The sequence below is a fragment of the Myxine glutinosa genome, chromosome 7 (genome assembly GCF_964187855.1).
Source record: "Myxine glutinosa chromosome 7, kmMyxGlut1.1, whole genome shotgun sequence".
In the NCBI taxonomy this organism is placed as follows: domain Eukaryota; kingdom Metazoa; phylum Chordata; class Myxini; order Myxiniformes; family Myxinidae; genus Myxine; species Myxine glutinosa.
Genome location: NC_136267.1, coordinates 61,590,219 through 61,616,147, shown reverse-complemented (window position 1 = coordinate 61,616,147; position 25,929 = coordinate 61,590,219). Strand labels below are relative to the sequence as shown.

General features: G+C 42.6%; 1 protein-coding gene across 2 annotated transcripts in view; it reads right to left on the bottom strand.

Moving 5' to 3' along the window:
* The window catches only part of ADCY5 (adenylate cyclase 5), a 417,663-nt gene that overhangs the window by 79,959 nt on the left and 311,775 nt on the right, over nt 1-25,929 (bottom strand). For both annotated transcript variants that reach the window (XM_068122451.2, XM_068122452.2), the window contains exon 8: nt 22,616-22,747. In XM_068122451.2, the coding sequence (XP_067978552.1) occupies nt 22,616-22,747 (132 nt within the window). The remainder of the gene's footprint in view (nt 1-22,615; nt 22,748-25,929) is intronic.

Genomic DNA, 25,929 nt, shown 5'->3' with positions numbered 1-25,929 from the left:
TTACTTTTCAAGATGACTTAGACCCAAGAGTTCATTGGAATTATGTTGAAATTATTCTAGATTTTGTTAATGTGAACTTTAAAAGAAACAAAAACCACATTTGACATTTCGAAGCAAATAAATTGCTCCTTGAAAGTGATGTGAACTGGTATCGAACTCAATTCACGGACAGTACTGTGTTAAACTTCTGTACGTTTTCCAGAAGTATCTCTTTATGTTGCACATTCGGCAAAAAAAATTCAACAAAAACAAAAGCTAAATTATGACTGGGATTACGGACAGTAAAATTACAGTTCAGTTCTTCGTGTAAACCCCCACGAGCATTCAGGAGAGCACGTACACGTCGGGGTATGCTGTTCACGAGATTTGCCAAGGTTTGGACAGGAATCGCGTGCCATGCAGTGACAATAGTCTTGTGCAATTCACGCACAGAGGTGGGCTGCTGGTCCAAGTTGTCGATTTGACGCGTTAATTCTGCCCACAAGTTCTCTATCGGATTCATATCCGGGGACATGGCAGGCCACTCCATATGCTCTAACACCACGGTCAGCAAGTGTTGGATCATGCGAGCACGATGAGGCCGTGCATTGTCATCTTGGAAGACAAAGTTTCCTCGAAAGGCTGCACGAGCAAATGGAAGCAATGTTCTTCCAGAATGACCCTGTACTTGAACTGGTTCAGGTTTCCATTCAGAACAACCAGGTCAGTTTTGCCCCCTGCATGAAAAGCAGCCCAAACGGTCACCCCACCACCTCCAGCTTGGACTCTTGGCACTATACAATCTTCGTTGTGGGCTTCATGCACTTGTCTGTGCACTCGGACGCGGCCATCTTGACGATAGACCAGAAATATAGACTCGTCACTGAAGGTCACGTGATTCCAGTCTCCTGGCTGCCATTGACGGTGCTCTCTGGCCCACTGCAATCGGCGCTGGCTGTGTTGTCTGGTCAGGTGTGGCTTTCTCAGGGGACGCCTGGCATGATAGCCTGCTTGAACCAGTCGTTGGTTGACTCGCCTTCTGGATACAGGCACATTTGTCAGTTGCTGCCACTCAGCCCTAAGCCGATTAGCTGACTTGGTACGGCCATTGCAGACTAACGGTGCAGCTGACGATCATCTCTCCTTGTGGTTCTGCGTGGATGTCCTGGCCTCGGTGTTGGAGTAGGGACACCCTTCTGAGCATTTCGTTTCAGGATCTTTGACACCTGACCTTGAGTGATGCCATACTGCGAGCAATAGCACGCTGTTTTATGCCAGAATTCGTAAAGCCACCACTCCATGACAAACAGCATTGTCAAGTTGACGGACCATCTCCAGAGGAAGTGGCAATAACTTTTGTAGATGTGTAGCAGTTGTTTTCCACTAATACAGAATGCAACAATCCTTATATACCCGATTGTGAAGCCAATCGTCAAATGTACCTGTCCTTACATTTTGTCATGCCACCTGTGATATAATCCTGTTATTGACTTTTTGCTGCGAAAGACAATCAGTGACATGGTTCTTTCAACAAAGACATCACCGAAGGGTAAAAGAAACTCACCAGATTGATATACTGAGTTCAGAAAGTAAACCCAAGTCAAGAAAAAAAAATATATTCCATATTAAATGCCAAGTCTGTATATACATATATATATATATATATATATATATATATATATATATATAATATATATATATATATATATATATATATAGATATATATATATATATATATATATACATATATATATATATATATATACATACAGTATATATACATATATATATACATATATATACATATATATATACATATATATATATATATATATATATATATATATATATATATATATACATACATATACACAAAGAATTAAGTTAAGCACCCCCCCGTTTTTTTACAACCTCGCACATTACAAGTTTGTTGTCGTCATAAACAGTGTAATATACCCATGATATTGCTATATTTTTCTGGAGAAGTGATATTATGGTCACATAAAAACATAACAATCATGCCGTTTTCAATATTTTATTCTGAATAATTTAAGGTGAAATTTTTTGGGAATTTTAGCATATTTTCACCTCAATTTAAGTATGGAGCTATAGGTCCATCACGGACAGTGTGGATGACGTTTATGTTTTCTAACGTACAGTCATTGTTCTGAGAAGACCTCTAGCGATCTTTGCGTCAATAACGTGTGTAGGACCCACGTGATCGGATCACTGACTCAACCCTACGTCTCATAGACCCTGTAAGCCGTCGTATGCGTTGCTGTGGCAGGTTGTTCCATTCCCGATGTAATGCACGTTCCAATTCATCCAGATTGGCTATTGGAGGGACCATCTTCGCAATTTGTCGTCCCAACATGTCCCAAACGTGCTCGAGGGGGTTCAGGTCAGGACTGTACGCAGCCAGGGGATGGTTGTCACAGCACCTTGCTCCATCCGATCACGTGGGTCCTACACACGTTATTGACGCAAAGATCGCTAGAGGTCTTCTCAGAACAATGACTGTACGTTAGAAAACATAAACGTCATCCACACTGTCCGTGATGGACCTATAGCTCCATACTTAAATTGAGGTGAAAATATGCCTAAAATTCCCAAAAAAATTCACCTTAAATTATTCAGAATAAAATATTGAAAACGGCATGATTGTTATGTTTTTATGTGACCATAATATCACTTCTCCAGAAAATATAGCAATATCATGGGTATATTACACTGTTTTGACGACAACAAACTTGTAATGTGCGAGGTTGTAAAAAAACGGGGGGGTGCTTAACTTAATTCTTTGTGTATACATATATATACATATATATATATATAACACTTTAACTTTCAATCAAAATCTCAAAGCACTTGATATTAGGTGGCTGGTGATGTGTGTCCTTGGAAGTGCTGATGGAGCAGGGGAAGCAAGACGAGCGGAGAGGTGGTAGACTACAGATAATCCCTTAATTTGTATGCGATGAGAGAAGAAATGGCATGGTCCTTTGTTTATTTTGGGGAAGTGACAATATTATTTGAAGATTTGAAATCTACAACATTCAGAAGGGAGAAATGTGAAGCAGCCTTGCATCAGAATGTTAAGTCTCAGATCCTGTTGTTTCGTGAAGTAAGAGGCGGTTGGGGATTGAGCCCAGACATGGTGGCGCTATCAAACCAGACCGTCTGTCACATATACACTTCAATAGAGACGATAATTAAAACTTTAAGGTGGAAGATGAGAATAGTAAAGAATTAAGGCAATCAAGATATATGAAAGATATATGAAACTAAAAATAGAATTCGACAGAAATGTGTTGAAGGATACGTCTCTGCTCAAGTTAGATATCAACCCACTGTTAATTTCGATATCAATTAATGAGAGAGAGTGGGAGAGAGAAAAGAGATAATTAAAAGAGAGAAAACATCAGTTGCTTCCAACTCGAGTTATGGTCTGCAAATGGGTTTTCAAAGGGCATGTGACCTTTGATCTTTGACCTGTTGAACCTCACATTTAATCTACTAGGGCATGCCCGTACTATATATAAGCTAGGACGTGCCCTTACGTGGGTGCCCGTTCCTTGCCAAAAAAAAAAAAAAAAAAAAATTTGTGTAGGGGTGTGTGTGTGTAAACATCCTAGGGCGTGCCCGTACGTGGGTGCAAAAAAACATGCGTGCAAACAACAACAACAAAAAAAAACTTTGAAACCACGTGGCAGTAACGACCACAGAACCCCCCCCCCCCTCTATTTACATGAATGGTTTGGTCCATTCGCAACGACCACAGAACCCCCCCCCCTCTATTTACATGCAATGGTTTGGTCCAAAGCGAACGGCTTGCGGTGTTTGGTAAAGAAATCGCCATAGCTCGGTAACTACTTCTCCGATTAATATGAAACCTTGAAAAGGCACATCCTCGGGTCCCCAGCAATATACCTGGCAAGTTTAAAGTATATCGGACCGGTAGTTGTCGAGAAACAGCGGTCACAGACAAACATACATACATACATACATACAAACATACAAACATACAAACATACAAACATACACACAGAGATTACTGGAATTATAGATAGATAACAGTCCATACTCATGCCAAGTTTGGTTGAAATCCGTTCAGTGGTTCACAAGTTATCACGGTAAGAATTTTTTTCAATTAAACTCGGCACAGGCCCTTTGACCTTTGATATTTTCCACCCAATAATGTAATCAGTTCCTCCTTATAGTTTTTAACAATAACTGAGATGCAGCTGCTCCTTTTACTTACCCCTCTGAGCTGATCTGCAAATAGCCTAGAAAGGGGAGAATAAGCTTGAAAAATGAAAAAAAGAGAAATGTGGTTCAAATTCAAGAAATCTTCAAAAGACTAGCAAAGATAAACAAGAAAGAGCAATCAGATTGCAGACCCTCACCAAGACGTGTTTGTGAGGGTTATTTTGTGGGGTGTATTTTTTGTTGAAACTGTTAAAAAAAAATTGTTAACTTTTTTTTGTTAAAAAAAAATATGGCGGCCGAACCACGTGACTGATGACGTAATTATGTTTTCTTTTTTCTCCACCAATTTAGCCCGAGATGACGCTCAATAAATGTCATCTTGATCAGATGAAGTTTTGTATTTGTTGAAATATGACGTCATAATGGAGGCACTGATGACATCATCACCAACATATGTTATTCCCCATGGAGAGTTCTTTACAATGAGCCATGTCTCAATTTTTTCTCTGCAGCGCTTTCGGAGATATAGTGGTGCAGTTTTTTCAACATGGCGTCCATACCACGTGACCGAAAACGTCATAATTATCATTTTAAAAAAATCTACAGAAGGAGATGCACCTATGGTGAAACTTTCCTGTCAATCGAACCAACGGTTGCAGAGAAAAGCATGCTTGTTCTGTGCGGACAAACAGACAGACAAACAGACAGGCAAACAGGCAGGCAAACGGACCCAAATACAACACCCTCTCCTCTGGCGAGGGTATAACAACAATTCAACAAACTTTCATATCTGCAGATTACGTAATAAAGTAAGTCGTTGGTGGAACTCGTCTTTCAAAACAGGAAAATCCCTTGCTCTTGCTCAGTCCCTCCGCATGCATCGGCTTTTGAATCACCAGTCCCCTTCCCCTTCCCTCACCCAATTAACGTCTCTGACCAAGCTCAGCAAGAGAACATTCTCTGTAGTTCTTGACGACCAACATATATACACTAGTCTCCAAAGCTGGACAAAGCCTCGGCATTCTCTGCAGAGAATATCCATTGAGAGTTGTTCAGACGTCATCACCGTGCATAAGGCCTTAATCCAAAGTATCATGAACTATGGCTCACGGCTCTCGACCATCTATAAAAACAAACAAACACATAGCAAAGGAAGGAACCACTCAAAAAGGTAGAATGTCAGATATAATTATTTAATATTTTCCTTCAATCCAAAATGGCTGCCAAACCATGTGACCTATGATGTCATAAATTTAATATTTCAATACAAATGGGCCATAGATCATATGCATGCAATTTCAGATTTTTAGGATAAGGAATTAGATTAAAACATTTGGGCTGGTATACCACTTCACCTATGATGTCATCATTATCATGCTTTTGTTCCCCATTGAGAGTACTTGATAATGTGCAAAGTTTCAAACTTTTCCATTCAGCGGTTTCCGAAAAATAATTTTTTAATTATTTACTTTTAATCAAAGATGGCTGCCATACCATGTGACCTATGGCGTCACAATTATCATAAAAACATTCTGCTTGGGTGTCATTCCTACCCTGAAAGTTTCGTCTCAATCGGACATATGGTTGCTGAGAAAAACGAGGTTTAGCCCGTACGGACGGACGGATGGACGTACAACCCGAAAACATAATAATAAATAAATAATAATCATAAAATAATTAATTTCTTAATCAATTGGCTAATAGCATAACTAAACCACCAGTGTTTCATCTGAATCTGTAACTTTTTGTAAATTAGTTAATTAAGTAATTATTCAAAAAATTTAATACAATTGATTAATCAATAAATCAAAAATACCCTTTATAGCCATATCATTTGGTCACTGTCATATCCAAATATCAGCTTCCTAGCTCAAAAGGTGCCTGAGATATCGCCCAGATGAGAAAGAATATAAATAAGGACTTAATAAATCGATAATAATTAAGTAATTAATCAATTAATTGATTAATAAAAAAATTAACAGGAAATATGTCGTGCACAGCACGATACTTGTGAAACCCATAAAACCAATTTGATCTTAAAATTAATTAGTGGTTGAATTAAATGACCAAATATGCAAATCCTATTCAAATTTCAAGTCAATCGGATGAAAATTTGAGGGGTAAAGAAAACTTAGAGAGAGGAAGGTGAGGAGTAGAGAGGAGTGAGGAGGGTTAAGAGAGGAGTGAGGAGTGAGAGGAGGGAGGCGTGAGGGGGAGAGAGGGGTGGAGTGACTCGGGGGGAGAGGAGGGGAAGAGGGGTAAAAGGAGGGAAGAATGACGACAGAGATGAGTGAGGCGTGGAGAGGAGTGAGGGGCCACATGTTATCAGAAGTAAATAAGTAGTGTGGATTACATCATTTCTGGATCTTATGAATTGGCAGTACCCATTTTGTAAAACTGAATGTGCAGCATGTAACTCAAGATGTCCAAATATCAACACGTCTATGTCCATGGGGTCCATGGGACACGGTTGTCCCACCAATGCTTGAATATAATCTTCGATTTTGCATGTAACAAATATACAGACAAAATAACGCACACAACCAACCAATACACTTGAAAAATCTTCGATTTTCGCAAGTAACAAACAGAGTGAAAACAGAGTGAAAACAGAGTACGCCCTTTGGGCACGTCATCGCTAGGCCCTGAAGGCCTTCAGCTCCCAGCAATGACGTCGTGCAGCACCTGGCGATGGAATAGGAAGGAAGGGATGGTGTACAAAATCTGACAGTGTGTAAATACATATATCCGAAATAATGGAGTGATGTGACTGTCAGGGCACAAAAATGTGGATGAGATGCCAAGTGAAAAACAACAGTTGTTCAGGAGTCTAGGAAGAAGGTAAAAATGTACAGAATTAGTAAATTAATAATTTCTTTGCAAAGTTTAACGTCACATTTGTTTAAACTAGGAAGAAGACCTTTGTTGGTCGAAAGCTTGTCGAGAATTAAAGATCGACCGTCCTGAAGCTACGTCCGCATCTGATTTAATCTCCCGATTATATATACTAGGGCATGCCCGTACTATATATAAGCTAGGACGTGCCCGTACGTGGGTGCCCGTTCCTTGCCAAAAAAAAAAAAAAAAAAAAATTTGTGTAGGGGTGTGTGTGTGTAAACATCCTAGGGCGTGCCCGTACGTGGGTGCAAAAAAACATGCGTGCAAACAACAACAACAAAAAAAAACTTTGAAACCACGTGGCAGTAACGACCACAGAACCCCCCCCCCCCCCTCTATTTACATGAATGGTTTGGTCCATTCGCAACGACCACAGAACCCCCCCCCCCCCTCTATTTACATGCAATGGTTTGGTCCAAAGCGAACGGCTTGCGGTGTTTGGTAAAGAAATCGCCATAGCTCGGTAACTACTTCTCCGATTAATATGAAACCTTGAAAAGGCACATCCTCGGGTCCCCAGCAATATACCTGGCAAGTTTAAAGTATATCGGACCGGTAGTTGTCGAGAAACAGCGGTCACAGACAAACATACATACATACATACATACAAACATACAAACATACAAACATACACACAGAGATTACTGGAATTATAGATAGATGTAGTTCTACATTCCACATGTAGTTTCACAGCAAAGTATCTTGCTGTCTGTAACTTTTGATCAAATTGCCAATCCCTTGCAACTTCTTATATACCCACAAGGCTTCTGCTCTTACTTTAACGAAAATAAAACCTCTTGCTCTCCAATTTAAAAAGTTACGATCTGATTGATCTCACAATCAGCAATCCTTGGGAAGAGCTTGCCATTCCTATCCATTCTCATTACCTCAAGGTTCACGTGATGACAAAGAGAGAAATAGAGAATTGTTGTTGACAGGAGAGAACGAATCGAGTACACCACATCAGGCAAGACCATTTGCCAACACTTGCCGGGCAATTCAGCAATTCACGTGACCTCAGGGACATAGTGATCGCCTTCCAGACTGCTCCATTGTAACTTTCTGCTTTCCCATTACCCTGCGGATCACAGCTAGTGGTTCTGATGCTAGCAATGCCTTGACTTGTCAGGAATTCACGGAGCTTTCTGCTCATGAAGGAGGGCCCAAGGTCCGAATGAATGTAGGCAGGCATTCCAAAGATGGCAAAAAGTTGGCAAAGGCAGTCGGTGACGGTATAAGTTGTCATGTACACGCAAGGGAACACAAAAGGGAATCTCGAGTACTCATCTATGACAGTGAGGAAGTACTGCTTTTTGCCAGTGTTTGGGAGAGGTCCCTTAAAATCCATATTAAGGCGTTCGAATGGCTGAGTGGCTTTTATGAGATGAACACTTCTTGGCTGATATCATCTAGGTTTGCACTTTGCACAGATTTTGCATGAACTCGTCATCCGTCGCACATCTTACACCGAGTGAGGCAGGTTTCTCGATTTCACAAAGTGGTGCATACGTGTGACTCCTGGATGGCATAGTGACTCATGAAGGTCATGTAGTGAACAATGGTCCTGACATGTAAATGAACAGTATGACCCCGAGAAGATGTCAGGAGGTATGTTTTCCTTCCCCGGACGATATATGATATCGAAATTGAAGCAAGATGACTCCATGCGACAACGCATGATCTTGTCGTTCTCGATCTTACTTTTCTGTCGTTTGCCAAGCATGGAGTTGACAGATCGCTGATCAGTCTTGAGTGTAAAATGTTTCCCAGTCAGATAATGCCTCCAATGATGAGTGGTTTCAATGATTGCCTGAGATTCCTTTTCAACTGATGCATAAGGCTCCCAGGAACCTGGTGTTCGTTAGGGTGCCAGCTTGGGATCCTAGGATCCGGGGTTCGCATCTCGGTCGATCGCTGAATTAATGCCAGGGGGTTTGACTCAGCCTGTCATCCTTCCGAGGTCGGCAAATTGAGAACCAGCTCACTGGTAATTCCCTGTGTGTCGCAAAAGGTGACTAACAGGGTTGGTGGCAGGAAGGGCATCCGGCCGTAAAACATTGCTTCAAAAAGGGGACCACGGTACCCAAAAATGGCCTCTAAAGGTGGTTCCATAATGCTCGTAGGATCACTGAAGGGTGTGGGTGAAGAAGGCTATGGGACGCCCAGCCTGATTGAATGTTGCAGCAAGAGCAAATTCCGATGCATCGGTCTTGACTTCAAAAGGTATAAATCCATAATACATTGGAAACAAGTCACACCATTCGTAACACCAAATGGGATCAGGTGAACTGGTAGAGGCTTCCGGTAGTACCTTCCCGTTAAAGTTAGACTGACTATGCAGAGCCCAAACATTTTTGTTGAAAGAGACGTAGAAAGGCCATAGAAACAGCGTTGCCTGAATGGTAACTCTTTAGGAATGTCGTCCGATGAGCTCCGGATGAATGAAGCTTTCAAAGCTTTCACTGTCAATGAGGCCATCAGCTTCAATCCTGTTGATGATAACTTTAAACGCTACTTTAAAGTGGCTGCGGATGTCACAGAGGCAAGGGTCGGGCGACTCCCTGAAGCTGAGGTATCACCAGAATCTGTGAAAGATGCTGATGAATGGCAGACTTTCACAAAATGTCCCTTCTTCTGGCATTTGCTACATGTGGCCATACTTGCACTTGCTACTTGCTACATGTGGTCAAACAACATAGTGCATGACATTTTGAACCCGGATGCTTGGAGTAACCCCAAAATAAGCATTTACTGCTGGCAGCAGCAGATACGGATGAACAGTCAGGTGGGTCCTTAATAGCACTTTTTGGCCCAGAAGCTGTGGCACTGAACGATGACACCAACTTTCAAATAACTAAATAGCTCGGAACTCTTTTGCACCGGATCTAAAGTTCTGGCCTGATCAAACATAGTCGCCAACTCTAATGTCTTGTTTTCCAGGAGAAGTTGATGGATCAACGAGGATTGTAGGCCACTGATGAATGAGTCTCTGATGGATTCTTCTTGATGTTGAGTGGCAGATACAGCCTTGAAGTTGCAGTCCTTACGTAAAGTCTTTAAAGCCTGTAGATATACGTCTAAGGATTCACCAGCTTGTTGGCGACGAGTAGCGAAGAGATGACGGATGAAAATCTCATCAATCGGTTTTATGTACAAAGCCTCCAATATCCCAATGGCGTTCTCATATGTAGTACAGTCTGCGATACTCTCATAGATCCTTGGTGTGACAAAATTTGTCAGAATACATAGTTACCCTTTGGGGAAAGTATGTTAAGAAAGTTCTGAAAAGTCTTAACCGAGTGTGCCCATTCCTTAACAGCTGAGCAGGAAGTGTGGGAAGGTTCATACATACTGTACTTATATCGAGCCACTCGGTGCCCTGGACAGTAAGTAATGTGCTTGGAAAGAGGTCCAGGTTCCATGCGGAGCACCCGGCATGCCTGAATATCGTTCAAGTTCCCTGCACAGCAACTTGCGTGCCTGAAAGACCCGGCCTTCTCGCTTCTTGCATTTGGCATGTTTGAAAAGGCACTCCGTATGACAAAAATAGAAATGCTACTCGCCATTTTGCGTTGATTAAATTGAAGCAAAACAGAAGCAGAGGTAGACAAGGAAACCTTTCAGGAGGCTTTAACCAGATGAGACAGAGAGATGAGTGAGAGAGAGATTTGAGGTAAGGGAGCGAGGAAGAGAGAGTTAGACAGAGAAAAATGAGTTAAGGGAGGGAAGAGAGAGACAGAGAGATATGAGGTAAGGGAGGGAGAGAGCGTGCACATGTACATATGTACGTATACACACACACACACACACACACACACACACACACACACACACGCATGCAAACACACAGACACATGCACACGCACACACACAAACACAAACACACACACACAAACACACAAATATACACACACACACAAACACAGACACACACACACACAAACACACACGCATGCACAAATACACATACACACAAACAAACACACACACACAAACACAAACACACACACACAAATACACAAATACACAGGCACATGTACACAAATAACATACACATACACACACACACACACACACACACACACACAAATACACAGGCACAATGGCACATGTACACAAATTAACATACACATACACACACACACAAACACAAACACACATGCACACACATACAAAAACATGCACACACACAAACATACAAACACACGCACACACACAAAAACAAACAAACACATGCACAAACATACAAACACATATGCACACACACAAAAACACATACACACGCACAAACACACAAACACATGTACACACACAAACACACGCACACATACAAACACACATATGCACACACACAAACACACATACACATGCACAAACACACAAACACATGCACACACTCACACACACAACACACACATACACACAAACACACAGACACAGGCACACACACACAAATACACATACACACATACACACGCACACACATACGCACACATACACAGAGACACGTGCACACACACACACACAAACCCACACAAACACACATACACACACAGACAAACGCACATGCACAAACACACATACACACACACACACACACACAAACACACATACACAAATACACATGCACACACACACACACACACATATACATGCACACACACACACAAACACACATACACAAACACACAAACACACACACACAAACACACATACACACGCACAAACACACAGACACACACATACATACGCACACACACAAACACACATACACACATACACATACACACATACACACGCACTCATACACAGACACACACACACACACACACACACACACACAAACACACACATACACACACACACGCACACACAAACACACATACACACACACAAACACACAGACACGTGCGCACACACACACAAACACACACACACACGCACACACAAACACACATACACACACACAAACACACAGACACGTGCACACACACCCACAAACACACACACACACGCACACACAAACACACATACACAAATACATACACACACAAACACTTTCTCTTGTCTCTTTGGGAATGGGTGAGGCTAAATATATTTGCCATGAGCGATAAAACAAATGTTTCTCATTTTCGACCGATAGTAAAAAAAAAATTCTTGACACTTTTGTGAGCGAAAGCACGTGATCCATAATGGACCAACATGACCAACATGACGTCTTTGCATGAGTCATCCATGTAGCCAATCATAGTACCAACTGAACCTTGATGGGAAACACGATTAGTCCGGCAGCCAAACTGGGATTTTGGCCCAACCTTGCACTAGAGTACCTACAAAAATGTTTTTTTCAGATTATGCATCTATGGACCCTCCATATGAAGATTCCGAGTGATGCCAAGCTGGCATCATTGAGCATTTTGAGAGAATGGCCCGTTTCCATGGCAAACATTACTAAAATCGAAAAATACAAAAACTCAAATATCGCAGGATGTAGATGAGCGATTTTCACAATTTTGGTGTCTAAACATAAATTTGAGAGGATGGTCTATCGATTGGGGTCATGACCTTGATGTTTGAAGGTCAAGGTCATTGCGAAAATCCAAGGTCAAACTAAAAAATTGATTTATTTTCTCGTAAATTGCCGTGAAATCGCGATTATTGGCTCCGAACATTAAAACAGATCTTTGGCGAATCCTGACAAATTCAAGGGTTGTTTCATTTAGCTGCAAAATCACATTTCACATTGTAGGCCATTTTATAAATGCCAACTTTCTCATTATTGCCTAGCCTATAGACCGTCTATGTTCCTATGGCGAGGCCTACTTTCATGTAACATTTCTATTTCATCTCATTATTTACTAACGTTGGCCTTAGCCTTGGCCTAGGCCTAGAGACCTTCTACCTCGATAGGCCTAGAGCCGTGTTTCAGGAAGAAGAAGTCAAGAACACACATTCGACAGAAGTCAGTCATTATGTTGACTGGTGTGTCAAATTGTGTGGGTTTGGTAAATTACGGCTTGCGATTTGTGACAACATTCAACGACAACCACTCCGATTTATTTCAGAGGCAACATCAGACGGGAGGGAAAACAAAAACCCCAAGTTTTCTGGGACTTAGTCGATCGTGTGGGAGAGCGCCGCCCCCCGCCCCCGCGATCGTAACACATATATTGTTAATGCCATAAATTATGATATTGGCATATGTCTAACGCTCTGTCTCTCTTTTCTTTTCAGGTGTGAATCATGTTGGAATGTGTCTTTTCCAAGGTGAATTCTTGCGGAAATCCGAGGAAGCCATTGTCTGATGCGACACCCTGGAGAATTGCTTCTATCGTCAATGCCAGTAGGATCAGGGATGATGGACTATCTTGTCACCTGGAAGGAGAAATGGCTACAGATCCGAACTTCAGCATGAAGTTCCATAGAGACTGTGTCTTTTTCTGTCTTTTACGCCTGGCAGCAGTGTGCTGAAGAAGTCAAACAGTGTGTCGCTTACATATTCTTCGGCTATGTCCGCATTCATCCTGCACTGATAGCTATCCTTGTTTAAGGGAAGTGATTTCAGTTCTTGTTGAACGTGCTTTGCAAGCCTCCCGATAGAAAGTTCAATATCACCCTCACCCTCACTAGCTACCACTTTGAAGACTTCTTGAGCTCTACTATGAAACGCTAGAATACTTGCACAGCCTGCTGCTCTGAGAACAAGAAGCTCGTCGCCGAAGTGGTTTGACAAGTCAGAGATCAGCGTCCTTCTGGAAAGAACTTTCCCCCCAAAATGTTTGTATCGTTCGTAAGTATCGATGGAATTTCTGATTTGCATTTTGTCCTCATTTATGGCTTTTACAACCTTATAGAATGCTTCGTCATTGCTGTCGGATTCCTGGGCTTCACTTCGAGTTGAAGCGGCAAATTGGGCGGCCCTTGGAGCCATAAATGTTGTTCTGCAATCAAAATGGTAACGTCCATCGGCTGCATGCAAGTCACTAACAGCTCCCTCTACTCGCAAACGGACCTCACCAGCTAACCTATCTCCGCGTGAATCACAGGTATCTAAGATGTCTTTGAACGTTTTTTGTGCACCACGTTCTGCTGTTCGACACAGCACAACACGTCTCCAGCGATAGGGCTTTTTATTGTCCTTTTCAAGTTCACAAACTTTACCACAAAAGATACAATGGCGGAGAAAGTCAAACGGAAGAAGTTCAGATCGCCTCAGCCTTTTTGCGTCATGACTGGATAAGTGTGCAGAAACAGCCCTCTTAGGCAATCTCTCGAGGTGATGTTTTGATGTATATGTTGATACACAGTCTCTATGGAACTTTACGCTGAAGTTCGGATCTGTAGCCAGTTCTCCTTCCAGGTGACAAGATTGTCCATCATCCCTGATCCTACTGGCATTGACGATAGAAGCAATTCTCCAGGGTGTCGCATCAGACAATGGCTTCCTCGGATTTCCGCAAGAATTCACCTTGGAAAAGACACATTCCTCCATGATTCACATCTGAAAAGAAAAGAGAGACAGAGCGTTAGACATATGCCAATATCATAATTTATGGCATTAACAATATATGTGTTACGATGGAGGGGGGGGGGGGGGCGCTCTCCCACACGATCGACTAAGTCCCAGAAAACTTGGGGTTTTTGTTTTCCCTCCCGTCTGATGTTGCCTCTGAAATAAATCGGAGTGGTTGTCGTTGAATGTTGTCACAAATCACAAGCCGTAATTTACCAAACCCACACAGTTGGACACACCAGTCAACATAATGACTGACTTCTGTCGAATGTGTGTTCTTGACTTCTTCTTCTTCCTGAAACACGGCTCTAGGCCTATCGAGGTAGAAGGTCTCTAGGCCTAGGCCTAGGCTAAGGCCAACGTTAGTAAATAATGAGATGAAATAGAAATGTTACATGAAAGTAGGCCTCGCCATAGGAACATAGACGGTCTATAGGCTCGGCAATAATGAGAAAGTTGGCATTTATAAAATGGTTTACAATGTGAAATGTGATTTCGCAGCTAAATGAAACAACCCTTGAATTTGTCAGGATTCGCCGAAGGTCTGTTTTACTCTTCGGAGCCAATAATCGCGATTTCACGGCAATTTACGAGAAAATAAATCAATTTTTTAGTTTGACCTTGGATTTTCGCAATGACCTTGACCTTGAAACATCAAGGTCATGACCCCAATCGATAGACCATCCTCTCAAATATATGTTTAGACACCAAAATTGTGAAAATCGCTCATCTAAATCCTGAGATATTTGAGTTTTTGCATTTTTCGATTTTAGGAATGGTTGCCATGGAAACGGGCCATTCTCTCAAAATGCTCAATGATGCCAGCTTGGCATCACTCGGAATACAGGAGATAAGAGGGGGAGAGAGAGAAGCACAACAACAGTTGGAGGGTCCATAGATGCATAATCTGAAAAAACATTTTGTAGGTACTCCAGTGCAAGGTTCACCCCCCGGGCTGCCGGACTATATCCCAAAGTAAGGATCAACTTCTCAACAAACTTTATCTTGGGATTCCAGGAAAAAATAACAAGCTAATTTACTCTAAAGTCGTTTTTTGTTTTTTGCTACAACACAGGTGTTTTGTCAAATTGCACTAAAGAAAGATATTCAAGTAATTGCACTAAATTGGAGGCAATCATAAGTTAGGCCTCACCATCAGCAAGCTGTAGTCACTCCCCCACCCACATTGAGGGGGAAATACATTTTCTTCTTTGTTCAACGGAAGAACTTCTTCAATACTTCTTCTTGGTTTGTGTGCAGCACCAGGCTGTGGGGTAGCATCATTGCCTGAGATGGCAGCAGTGCTGCTGAAGCAGTGCCCTCTGCTGGTAAGGGCAGGAATTTGCTATTTGTTCATGGTGCTGGTGATAGCTCGCCTACTCTTTGCGAAGGGCACCGTGGGATCTTTAACGTCCACCAACGAATGCTGGCAGACAAGACACCCATTTATCGTTCATCCGAGGGATGAAAAACACATTGATGACTCGACCTGCCTGTAAAACACCGGAACGACAGTTTATAGCTGGGTCGGGATTCAAACCCAGACTAGGTAGCTTAGAGGCGAGTGTGTCAGCCCTGGCAGGACACTTAACATCTGGCACATGATGCCTGTACAGTCCCAAATGAAGATCATTCGGTGGTCGAAACATTGGACCTGAGACTCACCTGTTGCGAAGCTACACGAGTTGGTGGTGCCTTCATTTTTTTTTTTTTTGTTATCTACTTATAGTGGGGCGGCTTAGCCCAAATATTCAAAAGAATTGTGCATTTTGTGAAACAAGCACCAAATTTGGCACAAATGTACATTAATATGTTGCGAACATTTTCAGATATTGGGCCACTTGAAATTCCGTAATTTTTTTTTTCAAATTTTTTCAAATTTCGTAATTTCAAATTTTTCGGGTGACACCGTCACAATTTCGGTCTTCGAGGCCGGCCGATAGGCAAAGTGTGACCGGAAGGGACGAGGTTCTCCTGACCACGTGGCCATCGATCTGGGAAGCGAGAGGCGTTCCATTAGTGGACGCGCCCCTCACGCCCGACTTTTGGGTGGCCCCGGCAGGCCGTTTGTTTTGACGTTCCGTGACAGGCCCCGCACCCCCACCTCCGGGCTGACCGGAAGCTTGTGCTGAGTACATCATACCTGAACAACTCAGTGAGGCAGAACACAGCAGTGCACACCAGGGTGACCCCTTCAGTGCATAAACCAATTAACCTGTCCACTGCAGGGCATATAGAAATGAAGTTATTTTCTGCATATAATAATAATATAAGTTCAGTTCTATATAACAATTTCTGTTATCACCACTACCACTACAACTACCACTACTACAAGCTTTGTCTGGAATTTTGTGGACTAACAGACAAACAGACATACAGACAAGCTGGGATCAAAACATTACCTCCTTCCACCATTGAGTGTAGAGGTAAACATCATGGAAATTATATCATGCCCTAGATTTAATTCATGCTTACCCGTGTATTTGCTTCACTGGTTCACAAGGTCTTTTGCATACATGTAATTCAGACTCTCGTCTTCATTGCTGACCACACAATGTTCGCAACATATTAATGTACATTTGTGCCAAATTTGGTGCTTGTATCACAAAATGCACAATTCTTTTGAATATTTGGGCTAAGCCGCCCCACTATATCGGCCGGCCTCGAAGACCGAAATTGTGACGGTGTCACCCGAAAAATTTGAAATTACGAAATTTGAAAAAATTTGAAAAAAAAAATTACGGAATTTCAAGTGGCCCAATATCTGAAAATGTTCGCAACATATTAATGTACATTTGTGCCAAATTTGGTGCTTGTATCACAAAATGCACAACAGGTTTGCTATGCTGCTACACTATTAGTCGAGGCTCGTTTAAGAGCTAACATATAGAACATATAACAAAGGGAGCAGGAGATAAGAGGAGGAGAGAGAGAGAAGCACAACAACAGTTTGGAACATCAGGAGATCTGTCGAAGAGAGAGGGCTGGGGTGGGGTACACGGGATAAACAATATGGACACAACAACGACTTTCAGGAAAGAAAACGGAATATGTAGGAGGTGGGGTTGGGGTGGATCAACGGGGATAGAAAATATCAAGGTTTTGGATGGGGGAAGATAAGAGATGGTGGTGAACAGCTGTTTTAAAGACCTGGAGGGAGGAGTGGGATTGATAAGAGTGAGGGAGTTTGTTCCAGAGGCGGGAGAAAAGAGGAATGAAGGAGTGAAGGTGAGCAGAGAGTCTTGATTTTGGCAGTTTCACCAGAAGATGGTTGCTGGCAGATCTTGTGCGACCTGAAAGAAAATTTGGGGGACAGAGCACAGACAGGGCTGGGGAGCAAGGCCGGAGAGGAGTCGGTAGAAGACAGAAAGATCACCAACCTGAGAAAGTGAAAGGCCCTCAGAATGAGCTTCATCGCGTGAGATTCCAATAATTCTGAAAACTTTGGTTTCGACAGCGTGAAGCCGAGCTCGGTGTGAGGCAGGAGTACCGGCCCAGAGGGGAGAGCAGTATTCCATTGAGCTGCGGATGAAAGCTTTGAATGTCATGGAGACTTTTTGCATGAAATAACTTTGAACGTAATTTTTTTTTCCCCAATCAGGGTTATGGTCACAACATTCCATAAGAGAAGAAGTTAACAATTTCTCGAAAAGAATAGATAAAAGAATTACTCAATTGTCTTCGCATGGTTTTGGTAATTGAGTGTTCAAACGCAATCAGCTTTTGAGGTGATATACAGATCAGACTAGGCCTTTTCCACTTTTAAGTAAGACAATTGACATGGTCCTCCAAGTTAACGGTGAGGACAAGGTAGGATTGGCCGAGAGAGGTTCGGGATACAGAAATCTGATGACAATTCCGGGTTCAAAACCTCTGCCTTTCAGCACAATCTGTAAGTTACAGATGGAAGCTGCAAACCGAGATAGTATTGTTTTCTTTCAGGCAGATAAATGTTTTCTGAAGACCTTGATGAATAGAAGCACTTGCTGCACATACAGACTGCAGGGTACAAGATATGCAATAGCAGTCCATCGTGTTGATTTCCCAAAACTAAACACACATGCCGTTTGGAAGCAATGCCTTACACATGTACCGATGTACACTTGGGCCGAGAAGATTAATGGAGCAATTTCATGGGAGGTGGAACAAACTGCAAATGAAAAGAAAACAGTAGATCAGATGGGAATTGGGTCCAGAAAGACTCCATGACTAGTGCAGTGGACAAAGACCAGTCGGTTTCCTTTGGCTGATCTGAGCCCCTTTTTTTAGAGTATTGATTGATGGGGTTGTGCTGGAGGTCGTACATATAGCAAATAGAGTACAAGGATATTTGGAGCCATTGGTGTACTATTACATGAATTACAAGGCCGTTTGTGCACAATGGACAAATTGACATAGTACATGATGAAGTTTTATGGGATTTGAACCTGGGATCCCAACTTCATGAAGCAATGGGTTTGGATGGGAATGCCAAACAGGCAAACCGAAAGCCTTATGCAATCAACGAAGATGTAATGTCGGAGATCATCTTCTCTGTGGTCCATCCATCTTGTCTACCGCTACCCTTATTATATACTTTGTGTGTCTGTTTGATTTTTTTTGTGTGATAAATGTTGGCTCTTTCACGAGCCTCGATCCTGTATACAAAAAAATAAAAAAAATAAAAATAAAAGAACGCTCAGAAAAGGCAGTCGGAGAGGTTGAAATCATTAATCCAATCATCAAAGGAGGGTGAAATAGAATATGTACATTCAAAATTATTCCACTCATAAATCTGCATCGATATGTGTACACACCACACAGCGAGTCGTAGTTGCAAATGGTGTCTCAAGGTTAATGAAGAAAAACTGATCTCCCCCTAAAGGTTTACGCAGCATCGCAAAATCAACTGGATCCTGAGAATTAGTTGAACAGGGGAAAGATGGTGACCCCTGGCAATGAATGGGCTACGTCAGCAGACACCAAACAGTGGCCAACGAAGAGGATTAAATAATGTAATTGTAATGCTACCATGGAGTTTAATACTTTTCCAACTCAGGGAATTGAGAGAGTGCAGATTGACGTCAGACCCGCATTTGGTCGTATTCATTGTAAATCAACACCGAATCGCATGAAGGATTTGTTAACAATGGTCCACTGATGCCGTGAGGCCTCTTTCTACACCGGCTACGGCAAGCAGTTATCGACTTGTATTAGAGGAGGCTTCACATCGTGAGAAGGGTGGATGAGAAAACTGCACAGCCAATCAAAAAGCCTGCCAAACGCCGTGACCCATAGCTTTGTAAGGGAAGGTGTGTATCGCTAAGGTAGGTGCTTGGGTATACAACAGGAGTTATACAAACTGACAACCTCTAGAAGGCCCTGCAATAAGCAAAGGTAGACCAAAGATCAGATGGAGAGATTGAATTGAAAAATTTAGCAGAGTACAGTGACCTCAAATTGCCTTGAATACATGTATGTATTAGCAAAATGGGCCATGTTGAGGTAGACTTCCATTCTGCGACAGCCTATGTAGGAAGGTCAAGTCAAGTCATAAAGACATCTTACTATAATTCACCAAATGTCCGTCCGTCTGTCCGTCCGTCCGTTCGAAGGTACCGCAAAAACGACTGAACCGATCGCAACGATATTTTGGGTGTGTAATCCTGGAATCCCCTAGACACATAGAGTAAAATAGGCTATATTGTTTTTCCAATTTCAGCTTTTGCCTCCAGTATTTTCAGGTTTGGACTCCCGCTTAATGTTATTTTCCTGGGTGCCGCACAAACGGCTGCACCGATCGCTGCACAGCTGCACTGATCAGACTCGGTGACCTCGGACAAAGACCTTTTATAAGGACATGGGTTGAATCCCTGCTTGAGAAAATGCCAACCCCCTCCCCGCCATCACGGTTGTCTCTTCAACTCACAATCCCACGAGATATGCGGAAAGGACGACCCAAAACCAATTATCTTCTTTTTGATTCGTATATAAACATCATTAAAAGTAAATAATGACCTCATAATAATGAACATGAGAGAATTCCACATAGCTATTTGGGCGGTGTATAAGCTAACAGATCGCTGTCTCCATCGATCTTGCCAAGGCCGTAACACCTATCGGCTAAAAATCCTTTTAACTGTTGACTTGGTAGTTTTTACAATGAAGGAAACATTAACAATGCTGTTAAAAGTTTATTTTGTGATTAATTTGTGATTGGAGATATGCTGTTTGGAATGAAAAAAAGAGATATCGAGTTCAAGTGAATGACGACATGCCGTGATGGTTTCTACTTTCTGAACGTGAACTTTGCGGATCCCCATATGCAGATTCACCACGGTCCCACGATCGATGTTTCTATACGTGAACGTACCCGTTTGTTTGCGAATGGGTACGTTTTTCATGGAAATTCTTCACAAACTTGCTGTCCATGTCTGACGTGCTCCTGAAGGTGCTAGAGGAATGTGGAATTTATTGGTTTCATGCTTTAGCATTCGCCGTATCTGCATTGCCTGTTTGCTTCTGGCCTCCCACCCATGCGTAGCACAGGTATCTCACTAGTATCGACAACATAAGGTTCTCCATTTAATTCAACACATCAGGAAATTAAGATAGGAGCTGTTCAAGGAAGGTTATATGTGACACATTTTTAAAAATCTATCATCTTAAACTGATTTTGTTTTGTAAACAAATAATCTGTTCTTAAAAATAATGTACTATTACAAGAATGCAAATAATACCATGGAAAATGAAAGATTTTGAAAAACATGATTGATGATGTTTTCAGAGATAACCATCACTCTTTTTAAAACTCTTCTTCATACATGCACGCTCAGACGCTGGTAGCCTTCATTTGACACAATGGGAAGCTATAGGAGAGAAGGGCGGAGAGTAGAGTTTAGGAGAGGATTTAGGAAAAGAGAAAGGAGTTTTGGAGGAGATGAGGGTGAAGGAAAGAAAGAAAGAGAGAGAGCGAGAGAGCGAGAGAGCGAGAGAGCGAGAGAGCGAGAGAGCGAGAGAGAGAGAGAGAGAGAGAGAGAGAGAGAGAGAGAGAGAATAAAAATACCAGTAATAAAGGGTGGGGATGAATGCAGAGAGAGGGCAGTAAGGGGGAAAGAACCTTGCACATGGAATATGTAAATGTCCCCCAACTTAACTTGGTTACGAAGAGTCAGTAGGTTAACAATAGGTTAGTTGTCACAGGCAAATCCTGAAAGCAACTGATTACAGGTTAATTTCATCAACTTCGCCAAAAATGACTGCCATCATGACATCATCGGCCTCGGAAAGTTGAAAACAGAATCTTCTGGAGAAGAGGCCTGTACGACATGACACGAAGCCGAGCATATGAAGAAAACTTTGAGCTGCGTCATTGCAGTTTACAAATTTTGCTATCAGTGATGGCAGCACCTGTTTCTAAAGTATTTATACATCACATTTGGTAAGGATATCTTCGAGAATGAAACTGATTTGTGACTTCACTGAGCGGGTGCTGATGACGTTGATGGCTGGATTTTTCCTGCAGGAAGTGGGGTGGAGAACTTCCTGTAAGAAAGGTTTATTTGTACCGGCATGCAGTGAACCGGTGTCACACCCAATACCCGCTAATATGGTCACTTTTGCTGCCCATGCACGCACTGCAAATACCAAGCTAGTCTCGAAAGGTAGAAGCATGGAGGGAAAAAGTGAGATGTGAAAGGCCACAGGGAAATCGTGGAAAAGCCATCAAATGCAGAAACTTTAATTAAATTATGCAACAGCGGCCACATGGCTCTTCATATGCCATGGAAGCGGAGCAGAGTCCGTCGAGAACAGTGAGCCCGATGCAAGGTGCAAACCCATTGCTCAAGGAATCGCGGAAACCTCATGGCAGCCAGACAGCCCTTGCTAAAGCAGAAGCTGCCCTTTATTGAACACCTTGGTAATGTGAAAACAGCAATTCCAAGCCAACTAACTGTGCTCGAGATACGTACATCCATTGAAATAAAACTAAATAAGTCCTAACAATAATCAGAAGAAACGTAAACTGCACAAACCATGGTCTTCATCTCTTTGGAGACGTGGTTAGCTGCAAAAAATGGTCTCTCAGGTCCCCAAGGTGATCCCAGGTTGCACATAGAGTTTGTTCGCACACGGTTCAGCTTTGCCATCATCGCCTTCTCCTCTTTCTGAGGACAAGAACAGACCACCATCAGTCACACCCGTGATTTAAAACGTTCATATAAATACACCAAATGTGCAAAATAAATACCCAATACCTTTAAAACTACAGTCAAGTGATCATAAACATCAAAAGGCTTCACCATTGCCATCCTCAGAGGCACTTCTGAGCCACCTCACCCATCCCTCCCCACCTCACCCCCTCGTCTTCACCCCCATCCCAACAACTCAAACACCTTCCCTGCAGTCCCGCATCTACCTGCCTTGTATTCTGGGGTGGAAAGTTCAAACAAGGCAATGGGCCTGATCAAAAGGGGAGACAGTTCGATAAACTATCTGTTCGAAGAATGCTATGGATTACTTTCCAAGAGCTACGAGAGACCTTGTAGGTTGATTTTCCTGGATTTGAATCCCTTCTCAGCTACAAACTGTCATCCCGGTCGGTGTTTCGCAGGAATGTGATTCGTCCATGTGTGTGCCGTTCCTCAGCTGGGATCTATCTACTGGCAGAAGTTGGTGGATGTCAGTCAGAGAAGATCCCCAGTGTCTTTCACAAGAGTTGGTGAGCTATTGACGCCACCCTGAAACAAATTGCAAATACCTACTCTAACCTACAGGGCATCAGCAGCACTGTCCCATGCCCAGCAAATTATGCTACACTCAGCTCTGTGCTCCAAAGGAAAGAAGAAGGTCGATTGGAGGTTATGGTTTGGTGGGGTAGAGGAAGATGCCCAGTAGAGGAAAAACGTCCAAGTGAAAGATGAGGTGTGTGTGTGTGTGTGTGTGTGTGTGTGTGTGTGTGTGTGTGTGTGTTGCCTGCCCGGCCCTTCCTACTGTGTGTGCACACTGGCATATTTGAACGTGGACGATGTATCTTTGAAGGCCTCTGTGATTCTTTATATCAGACATACACGTTGTCCCATTAATGCTGATGCAAAAAAGGATTGCTTATCACTTTATTGTAGTTTTACATAGACACCAAATTTTAATACTATGGAAACACCAACTTGCCCTATTTAATACACCTACACATGACCGGTCTTCATTATGATCACCTGTGCCCATCGCTCAAACTCATCTAAAGCATATGCAAGTTGTCCTGTGGATTGGTCAGATAGCATTTGCGATCCCATGTTGATTTTCCCTGATGGTCGAAGGCTTTTCATGATTCACCAATGATTAAAGGTGACCCCATAGTTAAAGGGTGGATTGGTGGTAGAGTAGAGCAAAGGCGTGGTACTGTGCCCTCACTGAGGTGGATCCGATACCCATGGCTGCTGCTCAGGGGAAATTTTTGCACCCTAAGACAGAGTAACAACATGTCCAGGATTGGTTCTTAGTCAGGGAAATGTTCATGACTTATCGTGGTCACCCTGATGCCCCAACGAGAGTATGAGTACCCACAGACACTTCTGCCACCACCACGGATAAGAGTCAAGTAATGTAAGATCAGGGGAATAGCATGACCACATGATCGACCCACCATGACCGCAGCATCAGAAAACACTTAATTAAGGAAGTTGACTGGGAGGGGTGGGGGGGGGGGGGTCATCTCCCTCAAATGCTGCAGTTATGATGGTTCATCTCTCCATGGAGATGCAATGTAAGCGCATCAGAATAGGGGAACTGCTCAACATGCAGTTGTCATCTTGCTTGAGCCTTTCGAGCTAGGTACCACCAACATGCAGCCCAATCTTCAGACGAACCCTGACATCAAACTATTTCACTTCTATCTGTAAGGTCATCTTAAAACATGATCCAAACTGATCATCTGAGATCAGGCTGTTCGAGAAATGGATTTCATATCAACTGCAATGATGGATTCCATGACCTTGCTAATGATTGAAAGTAAGCTGATAGGTCTCTAATGAAGGGGATCGGCTTTTGCACCTTGCTTATGTAATGCAGTGATGTTGGCGAATTTCCAAGCAGATGAAACATGACCTAGGGCAAATGATAGGGTGAACAGAGCAGAATGAGGATGTGCAAGAGGAGCAGCGCAGGTTTATAGGACACGGGTGCACTGATGTTCTCCGGGCCAGTTGCAGAATCAAAGTTGAGTTTTGCCAGAAACTTCTCAACCTTCTCAGTTGCAAAAGACACAGAGTCCAGGAGCAGTTGGGTGCGATTGGGTAGCGTGGGATGGGAACACAAGATCTGGAAGCCAACATGGAATTAAGGCTTGCATCCATCTCACGGGTGGAGTCGGCTCTGGTGACATTTGAAGTGAGGGAAGCGATGGAGGGGCAGCATACTCCAGTCAAATGGGTTATTAAACGTAATAACCAGAACAATTCCACTGCATTAAAACTTAAGTCTTGAAATAAAACAATAATGTGAAGTTGTCAATGATCATATTTACACCAAAAATAATGTGATATAAGTTCTCAAAAAAATAAGCTGGATGGTTCTCAAAAAAAAAAAATATCAGAAAACTATTCTTTAGAAATCCTCATCAAACCCTTCCAATTTCAGTGAATAATCTTTTTCTTTTCTTAACTCTACTATTAGGCCAAAAGTAACAAAGTACTCTCAATACATGTTGTTCTTAGCAAATGTTTATATGACTGGGATTCAATTCTGAGTTCAGGCCATTGGTTGCATTTTTACTGAGGAGCAGTTTCGCTGCTGATGGGGTGACCCCGGTGAATTCAATTCGTGAATGCATTCGGGCATGAAGTCCTAATTTGCTCAGGGTGCCGGGGAAAGATACCGTAGGATCTTTCTCGTTCACGCACCAATGTCAGCAGACCATCCGAGGGAAGGGGCACACATTGATGACTCGTCCTGCCTGAGATACACCTGGCTGGCAGCAATAGCTGTACGGGGATTCAATCTCAGGATGGACGGCTCATCGGTGAATGTGCGTTCCTCAAAAGGCTATCCTGCTAGCAAATTCCAGCCTGTAATCCACGTGTTCTAATGGCGAGGGTAACTTCACTTATTTTACTCCAGTGTACATCAATTGTCACTACAACGAAAACATATAACTCCATTATTTAGACCGCCTTTAGAGGCCATTTTTCCCCACAGAGTGGGGGTTGGCCTTTTTTGGGCACCGTGGTCCCCTTTTTGAAGCAATGTTTTATGGCCGGATGCCCTTCCTGCCGCCAACCTGTTGGTCGCCTCTTGCGACACACAGGGAATTACCAGTGAACTGGTACTCAATTTGCCGACCTCGGAAGGATGA